We start from the raw sequence: 14,312 nt of genomic DNA, 5'->3' as shown, positions 1-14,312 counted from the left end.
GGCCCGTAGCGTCCACACAAGCTCCAGGCTTCCTCCATACAAGTAGGGACACGGATGGAGCTGTGGTGCCTGTCTGGGTAGGATGCGGATTTGCAGCTGACGTCCCAACCAACAGGACATGTGGAAGTGAAACGGGGACCCCACGCATGCCACGGAAGTCGTATAAGCAAAGCGTCATGCTGGAGGCCTGGTCGACCTTCTCGGCTGCACAAAAAGCAGATGGGAGACAGAATGGCCTCCCAACTTATGCGATAGAACTGGGACATCCACAGGGCATGGCCAAAACAGTCGATGTGGTAGCCAACAGTGCAAGCAAAGTTCTGCCTGTGCATCACACACAAATGAAGATCCATCTCCCCATCACACGTGAATGAAGATCTGCCTGCGCATCACGCGCAAAGATCCGCCTGCGCATGGGATGCGATGCACATAGAAAACAGTTGGCGCTCTGACTGCAGTGCTGCAGCTGCCCTCCCAACTCTTGGCCATACCCTGCAGACCCACCTGAACAGGACTCAACTGATACTCTGTCCTTTTCCGTATAACAGAAACTCAGAAGGCACTACTGCGTCCATAAAAACGAAGGTGTCTTTTCAGTGAATGACCGGGGGGAGGGGGTGAGAGCCCCGCCCCATCCCAAAAATAAGAGAGAGGAGAAGGAGGAGGAGAAGAAGAAAGAAGAACAAGGCAGGCATCTTATAAAGATGTTTTGAACCATACCAAAATTAAGTGATACATAGAGGAGAGAAAACAAATTATAAAAAGAGCATTACATACTCAGAGGCTGTTGTTGTTGACAATGTTTTTGTTGTTGTTGTTGTCTAGTTTTGGTTTTGGTTTTTTGTACAGGGATATGTTGGAAGCTGGAATATACATCCTGCAGACAAAATGCAAAACTATTACATGCTCCAGGCCAAGCTTGACATCTGGAAATGCTCATGGCAAGATGGAAGAAGGGATGGCCACCGTGCCCCGTTCCTCACGGGGCCACGGTGGCTCTTGGGGGACATTCAAGCATCATTCCCAATAGAGAGGCCGACCCCGGTGCAATCTGGTCATCTTAAAAAAAAAAAAAAGCCTTTCTGGGTCAATTTTAAACACGTGCCAGAAATGATGAAAAATGTGTTGAGCAAGACTTTAAAAAAAAAAAAAAAAAGATTGTGCAATTAGTAGGTACAGGATTTTACCTGAGCCTCAGCATCCTTTTTGTGACTTTATGCATAACTTTTGCCAGTTTTCTGTTACCTGGGAAAATTAAATTTGGGCTTCAGGAAGAGACAAGGAGTGGGGGCTTCAGATTATTCTTCTAGGTATGGCTGTTCAAATGTTTCAAGACGTGTTTCTCTACCATAAACATTACTTCTTTTTTTAATAGTGCCATCTGCTTTGGGTGTTCTTGTTTTGGGATGAGACGCCACTCAAGAATTTCCCAGTCCGGTGCAAATACTCGCCCTGGGATTTTCTCGAGTAACCCCATCTTGCACCTCTAGCAATCTGGGGCAGCCGTTGCATATCACCAAGCGATTCCAGGCCCGCTGCATCTCTCTGAATTTTGCCTTCAGTTAAAATCTGAAGATCGTGGGAGTCCACGTGAAACCACTTTTCTACCATCTGTGGAGATCTGACTAAACACCCCCCCCCTGGAGGAACGCTTTCCATCCTGTCTGGTGCTGGGAGGATGGGAGCACTGTTACCATTCTGCCATGCCACACAGCAAAAGGGTTATGCAAGCAAAGAATTTGGGCTAAAATCCAAAACATTACCTAGGAAGGGCGGGTAGGGGGGGAAGGCAAACTGTGAGTGAGATTCAATCTGTGGTTGGTCTTCTGTGAAAAGACTTTAAAGTTGTTGCAGGACAGTTCAAAAAGACGACATGGTTCTCGCTTTTGTCTCTCGCAGCATTATCCCCATTCACACACCTTGGTTTTTATTATTAATCGGTTGAGTTTTGCAAACAAGACAGTCTTGACTTAGATGAAAAAGTTAATAAACAAAATGGCGACTCCAATGTTTAACAAGATCACCATGACGACTAGAATGGGAGCTGAACCCTGAAAGAGAGGAAAGAAAAAGAGGGAGAGGATTATAGGGGTCCCCCGGATCAATTGGGGTCAATTGGGAGGAGGGGGGTCAATGACTGTGGGAATTCCCGCATCTGCAGGGCGTACCAGGATCAATGGTTCCCAGGTCCCAGTGCTTCTCAACCTCGGCAGCATGAAGATGTGTGGACTTCAACTCCCAGAATCCCCTAGCCAGCCATGCTGGCTGGGGAATTCTGGGAGTTGAAGTCCACACATCTTCAAGTTGCCGAGGTTGAGAAACACTGCCAAGTCCAATAAAAAGGCTCTGTTTGGGCTCCCATTTCACAGCGTGGTCACTGTGTTTCTTCACCAGGTGCAGAAGCCTGGCCAAAAGACCCTTAAAGATCGCCCCTTTTGTCTTGCCCCTTTTCCAGTTGTGACGTCCCCATTCTGTACCCACCATATATGATGGAACAGATTGCATTAAGCCATTGTTGGTTGAAGAAGTCACATCCGCCTGGGCTTACGTATACAACTAAGCCATAAGCCACAGGGGTTGGGTTCTTGTATCATGCTAAGCCAAACTCAAATAAACCACATTTTGGGTTAACAGGATTTGGGGCAGTAGAGGCAAAGGGGCAGGATGACACCTGTGCCTCTTGCTTTTGTTCAGGAGTTATTTTGCACCGTTTTGTGAGAACGCCCACAACATACTCTCCAAATGCCCAAACTCTCCACCAGAGAGATTGTCTTCCTGAGTTTGGGTGAGCAAAAAGGAGGCCTTGGGAGCTGTCCCAAATCTGCTAGCTCTCCAAATGGAAGGATTCGTTTTATTCCTCTTTTCTTCATCCATGAGAAGCAGCAGTTTGGGGTGGGTATAAACAAATAGCAGCAGCGTCCTGCTGATGCCTTTGAGGAGCTTTTTGGGAGTTTCTTAAATGTGTTGGCAGGATGGGCATTTCAAGAGGAAGGGACATGGCAAAAGCTCTGTGGGTGTGCGGGGGAGAGAGGCTGAAAGAGCACTCCCGTTTTCCAGCGTATGGAAAAAAACCCTTCTTGCTGCATAGCAACACAGTGCAAGGATGCTGGCCAAGCACATCAACAGCTCACACACCTCTTCCTCCTCTCCATCACACCTGGCCGCCGAGAGTTGGCTTTATACAGGTGGATGCACATCCCTTCGACGGTCTGTCCACCAACCTTTAAAAGTGGGTGGCTGGCATTTAATCTAATTTGGGTGGCCTGAAATCAAGGACACTGGCCCAACGGGGCGAACTCCAAACCCACATCCTGAACTGAAACGCAGCTCGGATAGATCGCCTGGTCAAGGATGAAGCCGAGGCCAGGAGAACGGTCTGCTCGCCACCCTTTCTTACAAAGATATTCAGGCAGGCAGGTGAATCTGGGCTGGTTTCCTGCCATTGTTAGGAAAAAGTCTTCTCAGATATAGGGAAGATACTCTGAATTGGGAGAGAAGGGCGTTGGATTTTAACACATTTTCCCAAAGGTCATTTCCCATTCATATTTTGGGAGGACTGACAAAGAATTAGCAGTGTTGGACATTTGGGGGGAAAGAAGCAACCGCACCCTTTTAGATTGACAGTCTTTCAACAGCATGGATGCAAAGCCCACCCTTGGGATTTGTAAATAGGATGGATGGATGGCTGTTGTGCAATGCTACCAACTGGGGCTTCTTCAATCAGCCATGGTTAAACAAAACACAACTATGTACAAACTCTGCTTGGACATAGGTCCTTGAGGAGGATCTGAGATGCACGCACAGTATTCATCCTGTGGGTCCAACACACACTGATGGACACATACTGTGAACGTTGAAGGTGGATGTTGCAAACTGCATCATGGGCCATGGGAACGCAAGCTAGCATCACATCTTTACACATACACACACTGTACTTTTACTTTTGCCTACAAGCCTGTTTCCCACTCTTCTTACAGTCAGGTTGAATGAAGTATCCAAGGAATAAAGTTTTTAGATCAAATCAAATCGTTTGGCCACTTCCTTTGCATATCAGTTTAATAGGCCCCATAAAACCAGACATCACTGCAGCACCTCTGTAAAGGAGATTTTTCTCCACCCAGACTTCTAGATGTGTCTGCTCATATCCGCCGTTCTTTGACAAAGCACAATAGAAAAGGTTTGAATTTACTATTTGACTTGAAAGCATTGCACTATTATTTGTTTTATCATACAATGAGGACTATTGTTACTGGAATAAATGAAAATACAATCCTATCCTGCCTTACGGTATTCTTGAACCTGAATCATTAAAAACAGCTGATTTTGCATGCACTTTTAAAAAATAAATATTTTAAAAATATTGCCATCTCTGGAAATAGAATTACACAGAACTGATAGATACTTTCCATCCTTAGGGGTATTGTCACATTATCCAGGACATCTTGTTGAGAAGAAACAGGGCAGAATCCATATGACCATTAAATCTCTATTTGTAGTCTTTCTGCTTAGCAGAAATAGCCCCTATTTCCTGATCTCCAAGGCTGGTAAATTGGGGATGATTTACACAAACTCAGGTATTCAGGAGAGGCAGTTCCAGAATTCCCAGCCATCCAATCTTATCCTAGCTGAGGATAATGGGCTGGGCTGCAATCCAAATTTATCTGAAGGATGCCAGGTTGAGAAAACTGTTCTAAAAATTCAGACTTCACCTGGCAGCTTGGGACTAAAATATGCCTCTGCTACAACATGTAGGCTCACAAAAGTTCTGTGTGCCATGGCAAGACTTATTCTGAACAGGACAACACCAGATTGCAATACAAACTCAGCCGTCACAAAGGCCTCCGACAGAATGGAAGCAGGAACGGCTTTCAGCAGTGTGTGAAAGAGAAGAGGTGGGAAGTGATGTTTTAGTATGAGAACAGGTGGGCTACAAGGATGTCCCTGTGGAATGACAATATGAAACACAGTTCTGAAACAGGGACGCAGTCCAGAAATGTTACGGGTGGACCAGTCCTCATCTTGGCCACCGTTCCTTGTCCTTGTTCTTCTCTCTTTCTTCTAGCTCCTACGCTTCCAGCCTGGGGAACTTTAAACCACCCAAGGCCGGATTCAAAATTCCCAAGGGCCACCTTCTGATGGCTAAAACCCAATTCACATGCAAGTGGGTGTCCTGGGAAACAAATCCCTTCCAGAGTATGATTACAAGGGCAAGCTGGCTAGTTGATTGGGCAGTATATAAATGGAATAAAAAAATAAACCACCGGACAAACTCTAAGGCCTAAGTGTGCTCACTCCAAAGTAAACACAAGGGGCAGTTTATGCTTGGCACAAACTCAAAGAGAAATTTGGCTGCCGTTCCAAAAGACTTTCTGTAAGGGGGCTGTGGGTCCATGATGGGCTAGTATTCGTGGCTCAACAAATAAAAAGCGGAGTGGCATTGCCCCATCCCCCTCTCCCCCCATGTTCCACAGCACGTCCTTATGTTCCACGGCCATGGAAAAGGAAAGCACCCCATAGAGTCTGATCCTGTCCCCAAGCGGACAGATTCCCCTGGACAGAAGTCACATTCACACCACACTGGGGAAGGCTGATCTTGCACAAGTGTGGGAACTCCATCAGGTAAACCAGAGCTTATGGTTTAGCATTATTTGACATTCATACAGTATATACAATCATAACCTAACTTCTAACACATCCTAAAGATCTTTGTGAGTACCCAGCAAAACTTTGCTTGGCCATCAAACCGTTGTGACTGAAAGAAGGTATGGACCCACGCAGAGACCCATGGTCTGACCTCTGGCAGAGGAACAATCGTTGGCCGAGGAACAGGGGCCACTGAGAGATTTCATTGCTCGCTAAACCAAGGCAACCCATTCAACTGCATCAGAAGCTTTCTCAGATCAAAAGCCTCTGCTAAAAACACTGTGCTACCTGTTCTAAGAAAACCAATTTATTTATTTATTTTAAACCAAAAAAGAAGAGGAAGAGGAAGAGGAAGAGGAAGAGGAAGAGGAAGAGGAAGAGGAGGAGGAGGAGGAGGAGGAGGAGGAGGAGGAGGAGGAGGAGGATTCTCAGTTTGCTCACTTTGCACAATAGACAAGAATTTGTAAAAATTGTTTTCCTCAACACTCTTTGTTTTTAAATTGGACTTTCCTAACTGGTCATTAGAGGTGATTGAAAACATAGACACACACACCAGCACTGAACGTGGGACCACTGAGAGGAGAGCAAGCCTGCTTGCCTCCAACATTCTTTTAAGAGGAAGATTACGGGGGCTGACTTAGAAGTTATACATTCCACCCCAAACCATCAACAAACCACAGACTACCATCTTGGTTCCTTGTGGGATGCAAACACAAGCAACTTCACCACTCCAAGAACTGGGGGCTGTCCATTCAGTTCTTAGGCAGACAGGGAAGGCTGAGGGTTTTAAGCTGGAATCAAGGGGATAGTTTTAGGGGAGCTGTTGTCTGCTATTTGCATATTTGCATCTAAAACAGGCATGACAAATACACCTGAAATTGCCAGTGCGCCTTCACCTCAAAAGCATTCCATCCTGTTGCCCATGGAACTTCTTGCCAGTTGCAAAGGGGGGAAGGCCTGATAATAGGAAGAAGGCCACTTGTGGACTACTTTCCAAGGAGGCATAGTCAGGCGTGACCCTTCAACTTGCCCCTACACCACCATGAAGGTGGCTGATACTTGTGCTTCCTTGTCACACTTCTGAAATTCCACACAGCATTATAGCAGGTCTCAGCCTCACATTGTAAAGCATGGCAGAGACCATAATAAAGATTGCCACAACCTTTTATTCTGTGCTCCTTATTTTAGTTTGATAACCACCAACTGACTGAGTAGAAAGTCAGAAGATAAATTCAATGAAAAGTTCAAGAATATAAATTAAAACTAGTGAGAAAATGAATTAATAATTGCGGGTATCCCAGCACGCAAGTGTGCGCTCACACATACCATGCATACTCTGTATGCATGCAGAGCCCAACTTCCCTCAACTTTTCTACTCATCACAGCCAGGGACATCATCCACCCAGTCATTCACTGTCACTATTTATGAAGTCTCACAGACAAGCCCAGCCAGAGTCTTCCACTTACCGCGCTGGATTTGAGCTCATCTCCATTTTCCTCCTCTGATTCTAGTGCAACAGGTAAGGATTTCTGTGGTGGAGAGCAAGTTAAGTCCCACCTCAACAGCCGGGGTTCACCTTTATCCCCGAACCTCAGGCTCTCTAATTTCTGCACTGCTGGCTCACCAGAGGATGCTGGCCTGAAGTTCTCCTTGTTCTGGGATGTTGACCTCAGCCTCTGGACACCAAATCCCCGCTCTTCCCCATGGTGCTCTTCAGCCAGGTTCTTGCTAAGACCCATTTTGCCATAATGCCTTTTTTGGGAGTGCATCTCTTGCATATAAGAGTCCATCCTCATGAGGGGCTTCATCTCCATCTCATAATTGCTCAGCTTCTCCTCGTCCAGCTCCATGAGCTTGTTGCTCCCCGAGCCGTGGTGGTGTGGGCGGTGATAAGTCCACGAAACCATGGTTGGAGGATCTGCCCACCTCTCCCGTGGTTTGTGATTGGCGGTAACGTGCTTGTGCCCACCACTCCGGCCTCGGTAGTCTTCCAACTGGCCACTGCGCAAGGCCCCACCTCTCATGCCATGAGGCCCGCCCTCCTTGTCTTCGCCCCAGCTGTTAGGCCTCATGTATTCCCTACTGCGTCCCTCCAGCAACATCTGGATTTCCCCACCCCTCTCCTCATCCATGCAGACCTGCCTGGAGAAGTGGGCATTCTTGTTCCGACAGGAAGGACCCAGAGGTGGGGAGGAGGAAGGGCTGGCAGGGAAGCTTTGCAGGGGGCTGTCGTCAGGCGTGAGGTCCGAAGGTGTTGTTCCTTTTCTGTAGAGTTCTGGGCTTTCCTGCTGGAGTGGAGTCCCTGTAGAAAGGACCTCGATCTCATCGCTTGAATGCTGGTGCTTTGGCCTCTGACACTCAAGCCCTAGAAGATGAACAAGCAGCAGAAGATGAACAAGAAAGTGGTCATTCCACAAGGCCCCCCTCCCTGCCCCCAGTACAGGAGAATAAGTACATATGTCCTACATCAAACAGAGATCTTAGTAACTGATGCAAAGAGTGTTAGCCTGTTGCAAAAACACAACTTAGTGTCTCGGAACACCTTCAGGACTACCAGTTTAATGGTTTCATTCATTTTCATGGAACACCCCTCGCCATCAGACTCCCTGAACATACTGCACAATCATATTGCTCCATGGGAGAAAAAATATCCAAACTCAATTGTTGTATAGTTCCTTTACCAAAAATGTACCAAAGTCCTTGGTAGCTTCACACACGCTTTCATGTAGTTTTCTTGGGACCAGTATGAAAATAGTTTGCCGCTGCTGTCTTCCAGGATTTGTATTTTTCCTTTTTGGTCTGCAGTCAATTCTGATTTCCTCCTGGTGTTCTATCCAAGTATTAACCAGGTCCAACCCTGTTTAACTATTCCAAAATTATCTAAGGTCATGTAGGGGCTTCCATCTTCTGTGCGGCAATACATTTGTTAGGACCAATCAAAATTTCACAAAAGAACATGTATGCTTTCTCCAGAACTTTCCATTATCAACTGATTATCATCTCTCTTGTCCATAATCCCTTCTTTCTAGAGTGAGGATTTTTAAAAATCGATTGATGACTACATCTCCTAGATCTGAAGTATTATTTCCAGTAAGAACTCCAGTTTTGATCTCCTCAGGTCCTTCTCTGTTTAGCCTTTTTGAATTTTTTTAAGGTGCCCCAAACTGGAGTGTATATTAAATCCTTCTGAGCCACGATCACAAATAAGCCCTGTCGTCATCAGAATCCGGTAGCCAGGTCTAGAACTTGATAAAAAGGTAAGTGATAAACATTCTTTTCAAGAGATTACATATAAAGAGAAGGAGTCATTGCCAATTGGTGAAATAGACTGCACACATTTTGGAGACCTGTCAAAATGTCCCAGTCATAGACATCCAGACAGTTATCACTTTGCACGAGAGATGATAACTCTGTGAAGGTTGACGCTAGAGTATCGCTTTCTTTGAAGACAGTCCTGTTCTTCTGACTTCTCATAAAAATGTACTTGTTATCTGACTGGTAGTAAAAATAGGGTACACTCTATGTCATAAACAGTTCACAGTCTTGTGGTGCTGAATCTCCAAGAACTTGTATTTTTACTGTGTCTTTATGATAGTGAAACTTTAAAAAATTGAATTGCAATCTTCTATATCATCTTTTGAGTTTTCCTCTTTATGAAGAAGTCTCCAATCTTGTATTCCTACCGTTGTGTATGGATGATACCATACTAACAATATACAACCTTCTGCTGCAGATGAAACTCAGAGCAAATCTACTGGTGTTGTTGTTATGCATTTGCATAGTGTCAATTGGCTATAACAAACAAGTGTTTAGGGACAGGAGAGCCCCACCTTGAATGCCAAGAGGAAAAAGACGGGATATAAATCTAGGAAATAAATTAATGAATAAGTAATTACAATGACATTTCTGCCATATTCTTCAAGCTGACCTTACAAATAAATGGGGGGAAAAAAACAGTGTCTACTAAAGAGGAAAAGCAAAATGAGTGAAAAAGAAAATGCTGAAACCATTAAACATACTCGGTACTTGAAAAGTGGGCAGACTGCTAAAACGTGATGAAGACAAGATTAAGAAAGAAGAAACTTGTACCCATTTTTTTGGCTCTGTAGGTAGGGTGGCACTTGGAACCCATTCCCAGTGAAGATCAGAAAGAGTTGGGTCGCACTTTTTCCAACTAACAAATCGTATTCAAAGGCATCATGAGCTACACTCACTTCATGGGATGCATCAGACACACATCAAAAGCAGGCAGAGTTTCAGTCTCATCATCACAGCCATGGTCTTGACTTTTTTGACCCCCACCTTGTGGACACTCCTGAACACATCCTTCAACAATTCAAATCTCCAGTACATTCTTATATTTGCAGCTTAAGAAACAAATAATAATCCCATCCACTGGAAAACCAGCCCTGTTTGCAAGAAAAGTCCAGGAGTGAAGCATTTTCTAGATGACACTTGTTTTGGTAGATTCTGAACATATCTACAACCCACACCCACATCTAACCACAATGCAAAATGACTTGTCAAACCCTCAATAGCCAAAAGGAAGGGGGATAAAGAAGCCTGAATTAAAACTACTTAAATATTTCATGCTTTACAAAGTTAACAAAAGCCTTCTACTCAAAGTGCAAAGCACTAGTATTGTTTCCAGAGGCACACATGTATTAATTAATGTGTTGCTTAAAGAAGGCAACTTACATCTTTTCTCCCGCCCTATTTTTGGTCCCACCCAAGAAGACAGAGATACACACACACAGCTAAGCCAGATCCCTATACCAAAGCCTTTGCAGACGCCTGATACGGACTCTGCAGAGCTGTTAAGGCTGTTTGGATTATGCTTCCAAATGCTGTGTATGAGAGTTTGGGGTGACTTGGGCTGCTGTTTTTGATGTGGGTTGTTCCATTCAAAAGGAGTGAATTTTGCACAATGATTGCTTTGTCTTTTTTCAGGTTCTCTTTTTGTTGATTTATGTTTTCATGTCCATGATTCTCAACCACCCAGAGCCCAGAAAACTGGGTTGTATGTCAATAGGTCATTACTAATGAATTCATATCAGATCCTCTAGCCTCCCTGTTGCTTTCAGCGGTGGATGGCTTCAGCCTCCCCCACCATGCTGCCCCAGTGGATTATCGCTGGGTAGATGCCTCCATCCCTCAAAAGAAGTCAGGCAACAGGAAATCAGGATGGTGAGCACTCTACATCCCAACTGGAGAAACAAGGAGGAATCCACAAAGCATGGCTTGGTCCATGCCGAGGGAAGACCGCCCTGCTTCCATAGCCTAATGCCAAGGTTCTTTGGGGGCCTCCAGGTTGTACTGACCGTTTTCTCGGTGCTGGAAGGAAGGTGAAAAGTCTTTGGCAGTGATCCTAGCAAGCCGCGCTTCCTCCTGAGATTTCTGTGCTGCCGTCACGGCGGCGTCGGCCTTCGCCCGGGAGTGGGACGTCCTGTGGAAGATGGAAAGACAAAGACATGAGTGGTCATGGTGCTTGGCTTGGGTAGGGCAAGCAGAGATCTGGACAGGCAGAGGAGGACCCAGTCAATTGGAAAGCAGGACAATGGGGGGGAAAGGAGGACACACGAACTGTTGAACTTCCTTGGCATCTGTGACAAAAATTACAGCAAAAAAGTACTTAGGCCTACGTGTATGTAAAATTATTTTTTCCTGGTTTTTCTATCACAACACTTTTCCAACCAATCTTTAGTGTCAAGAACATAGGCTAGCAATAATATAGAAGCAACCACAATATGCTTTCCAAATTTCACCCTAGGAACATATGGCACATCATGGGATCTACAGACTATAGTCATCATAGATTTGAAGGGGCTGGATCAAAGTTGATGGTTGGAATCAGGAAATAAGTTAAATAATGTAAATCTAGGTTGTTAAGTCTGTCAACAGATGAGGGAAAGAAAGAAGGAAGCAGACAGCTTACAAGGTCACAATACACAAACATTTGAATGACTACTGTTGTGAAAACAGTCCATATTTTAAAAATTGAAGACACTCAAAAAGATGGACACTATTTGTTTTTAAGGCTATGCCAGCCAGATGGAGGACATGAGGACAAGGAGGAGGACATGTCCTCCTTTTGCCAGACATCAGATAACCCTAGGCTTGCCAGATCCACTCCCTGCCCCATCAGCTTGTTTGGATAGTTCAGCTCAGCAGCCCTACAGTTCAGCATCCAGGCCCTATTCTGACCTTCCCATCAAGTCCCATCAACACTGGCCTGGTGACAACTTTCAGGTAGAAGGAATCAGTTATAATGCCAAAATATGAAGGAAAATTGAGCAGGCGTGCTCTCATCCACATCCCGGGCATGATACATGTCCTTGTTGTGAAAACATACCATGTTCTGGCAAAGGTAACTCATCAGCCTAGCCCTGTGGTGCTCTAAAGAGTTATTGATATCAAGCCATCCAAGACTCTGGCTAGTTTAATAAGGACTCCAACTTCATCGAACTGACTCAGATCTCAACCACAGCAGAAATGATATGAGTTTATCTCTTTGCAGTAATATAACTTATAGAAGAGGGCATATTGATAGTGCTGAAAGAATTACAAGTCTGTCTCCTCCCCCTCCCCCTCCCCCTCCTTCTCCTTCTCCTAGCACAAAGAAGTTGGCAATCATCATGTGGTTCATCACACGATTAAGATGGTGATCCATAGGTACCCCATTACCATATTAAGTATAATACCCCCCTCCCATAAATGCAAGAAATCCATTTAGCGCTTTCAAAGTATTTGCTGCTCGCTGTCTCCTTTTGCATAGGTGTTCTGCACAGAGCCTGATATTAGCTCATCCTCTTCATTCCCCTGTTAATTGCTTGATTGTATTTTCCTTGTAAAGGAGGATCTTGGACATGACATCTACATGCTGCCTAATTGCTTTTCACCTACTTCACATACGCTACAAACTTTCTGGGGGGCAAAACCAACTTTAGAGAAAGCCAGTGCTTCAGAGGCATGAGAAAACAGGTCTTGCTGGAGCTGAGCAGAGGGAAAACACCACCAGTGGTCCAGAGAGATGTTCCAGTCTGGCGCATGATGATCGGAGAGCGCATCTTTTGAAAGCCGTGCCCGTGGCGGTCATCCTGAATCCCACAACTATTGTTTCACTGGTCTTGCTCCCCACATTGGCATCCCCTCACATGCAAATGCTTTCAGATTCCTGAAAGAACAAAACCCTCCCTCATCCCTGATGTTTTTTTTGAAAGAAGGAGTATTTTCTCTTTTTGAACAGTTTGAATATAGCTGTGGGAATAAAATGGAGTTTGTTTCTCCTATCTTGAAATTAAACACATGGCCTTAGACCAAAGGTTCCTTTGTACCTTTTTAGTGTAAAATAAGTTTTAAAAAAATTAAAAAGGATCAAATGTCCTTTTTAAATGTAAAGATTTAATTCATTTTTTTAAAAAAATGTAAATAAAAAGGGTAGTGAGGCAAGTTCAGTCCTGTGGATTCAAGAATAGCCCAGAATCTAAGAATTGGAAGGGACCCTCAAGGTTAGCGTGTCCACCCTGCTTCTCAGTTCAGGAATCAAAATTAAAATATCCCTGGAGAGACGCAGGAAACCAAATGACAGTAAATCATCCCTAGAAAGACGGCTGTCCAGCCTCTGTTTAAATACCTCCAAGAAAAGAGAGCCCCCCTCCCCACAACGGGTCTTCTGCCCAACCGCTCTTCCTGCTGGGAAGTTCTTCTATTCGTACAACTTGCTGACCCAGTTGCAGGAAGGGCCTTTTGGACAAGACATCCACCTTTTGCATACAGAAGATTGGCCTAAGAGGTAAAAAATAAGATTGCCATCCTCCAACCCGATGCTCCCATTTTTCTATGTGCAGCAATTTCTGGAGAAGTGAGAGAATATCCAGAGCTACAGTCTGCTTTGTGTTCCAAAATGCGACCGACCCAGCATGCCCAGACCACGAGATTTTTCTGCATGCTGATCAGCTCCACAGATGAAAATCAGCATCACGTACAATTCCTACCGATTCTGTCCTTCGCTTGCAACAGCTGATGATCCTTCCCAAGGCAAAGGCTTTATATAAGGTGTGCCTGCAGGCTGAAATTAATTTATTTTCACTTGTTAGGCAGTTAGGTACTGGCACTAAAGCCAGATTATTGGATATCATTACTAAGGGACTGGTAGACTCTACAGGGAGTCCTCGTTTAGCAACTGCCTTGTTTTGCAACTGTTCACAGTTACGACAGTGATGAAAAAGCAACTTTGCAACCAATCCTTGCCTTAACAACCTTCACAGGTCTGTAAAGCAAAAGAAAGCTGAGGGAAAATCATAAAATTGTGATTTTCCGCTTAGTGGCTGCTTTGATTAATGACCAAGTTGCTGGTCCCAGTTGGGGTCACTAAACGAGGACTCCCAGCTGTACCTGGCATACAGTCTTTTTATTAAGGCTGAGGGGTGATGCCCTGCCAAAACCGGAGTCCTGCAGCCTTCCAGAAAAAGCTGCAAAATAGGCTGCCAATCTCTTCTTTTCGACGACTGTTGCACCAGATGGAAACTTCAGACGCCTGATCATGTTTTAGAGCAGTGTTTCTCAAACATGGCAACTTTAAGAGGTGTGGACTTCAACTCTTGGAATTCTGGGAGTTGAAGTCCACACCTCTTAAAGTTGCCAAGTTTGAGAAACACTGTTTTAGAGC

At 44.9% G+C, this 14,312-nt stretch overlaps 1 protein-coding gene across 1 annotated transcript in view; it reads right to left on the bottom strand.

Moving 5' to 3' along the window:
- Positions 1-1,970: 1,970 nt before the first annotated feature.
- JPH3 (junctophilin 3) overlaps positions 1,971-14,312 on the bottom strand; it is a 42,897-nt gene continuing 30,555 nt past the window's right edge. Inside the window, exons 3-5 of the mRNA XM_007422120.1 lie at positions 10,966-11,090; positions 7,111-8,009; positions 1,971-2,051 (exon numbers count right to left, since the gene is read on the bottom strand). Coding sequence (XP_007422182.1) covers positions 1,971-2,051; positions 7,111-8,009; positions 10,966-11,090 — 1,105 coding nt within the window. The remainder of the gene's footprint in view (positions 2,052-7,110; positions 8,010-10,965; positions 11,091-14,312) is intronic.

Source organism: Python bivittatus, unplaced genomic scaffold, assembly GCF_059951505.1.
Source record: "Python bivittatus isolate LINGU-HERP-01145 unplaced genomic scaffold, Pbiv_v1 ctg000190_np1212, whole genome shotgun sequence".
Taxonomy (NCBI): Eukaryota; Metazoa; Chordata; class Lepidosauria; order Squamata; family Pythonidae; genus Python; species Python bivittatus.
The sequence above is the reverse complement of the archived record's forward strand: the minus strand, read 5'-3'. Positions and strand labels throughout refer to the sequence as shown.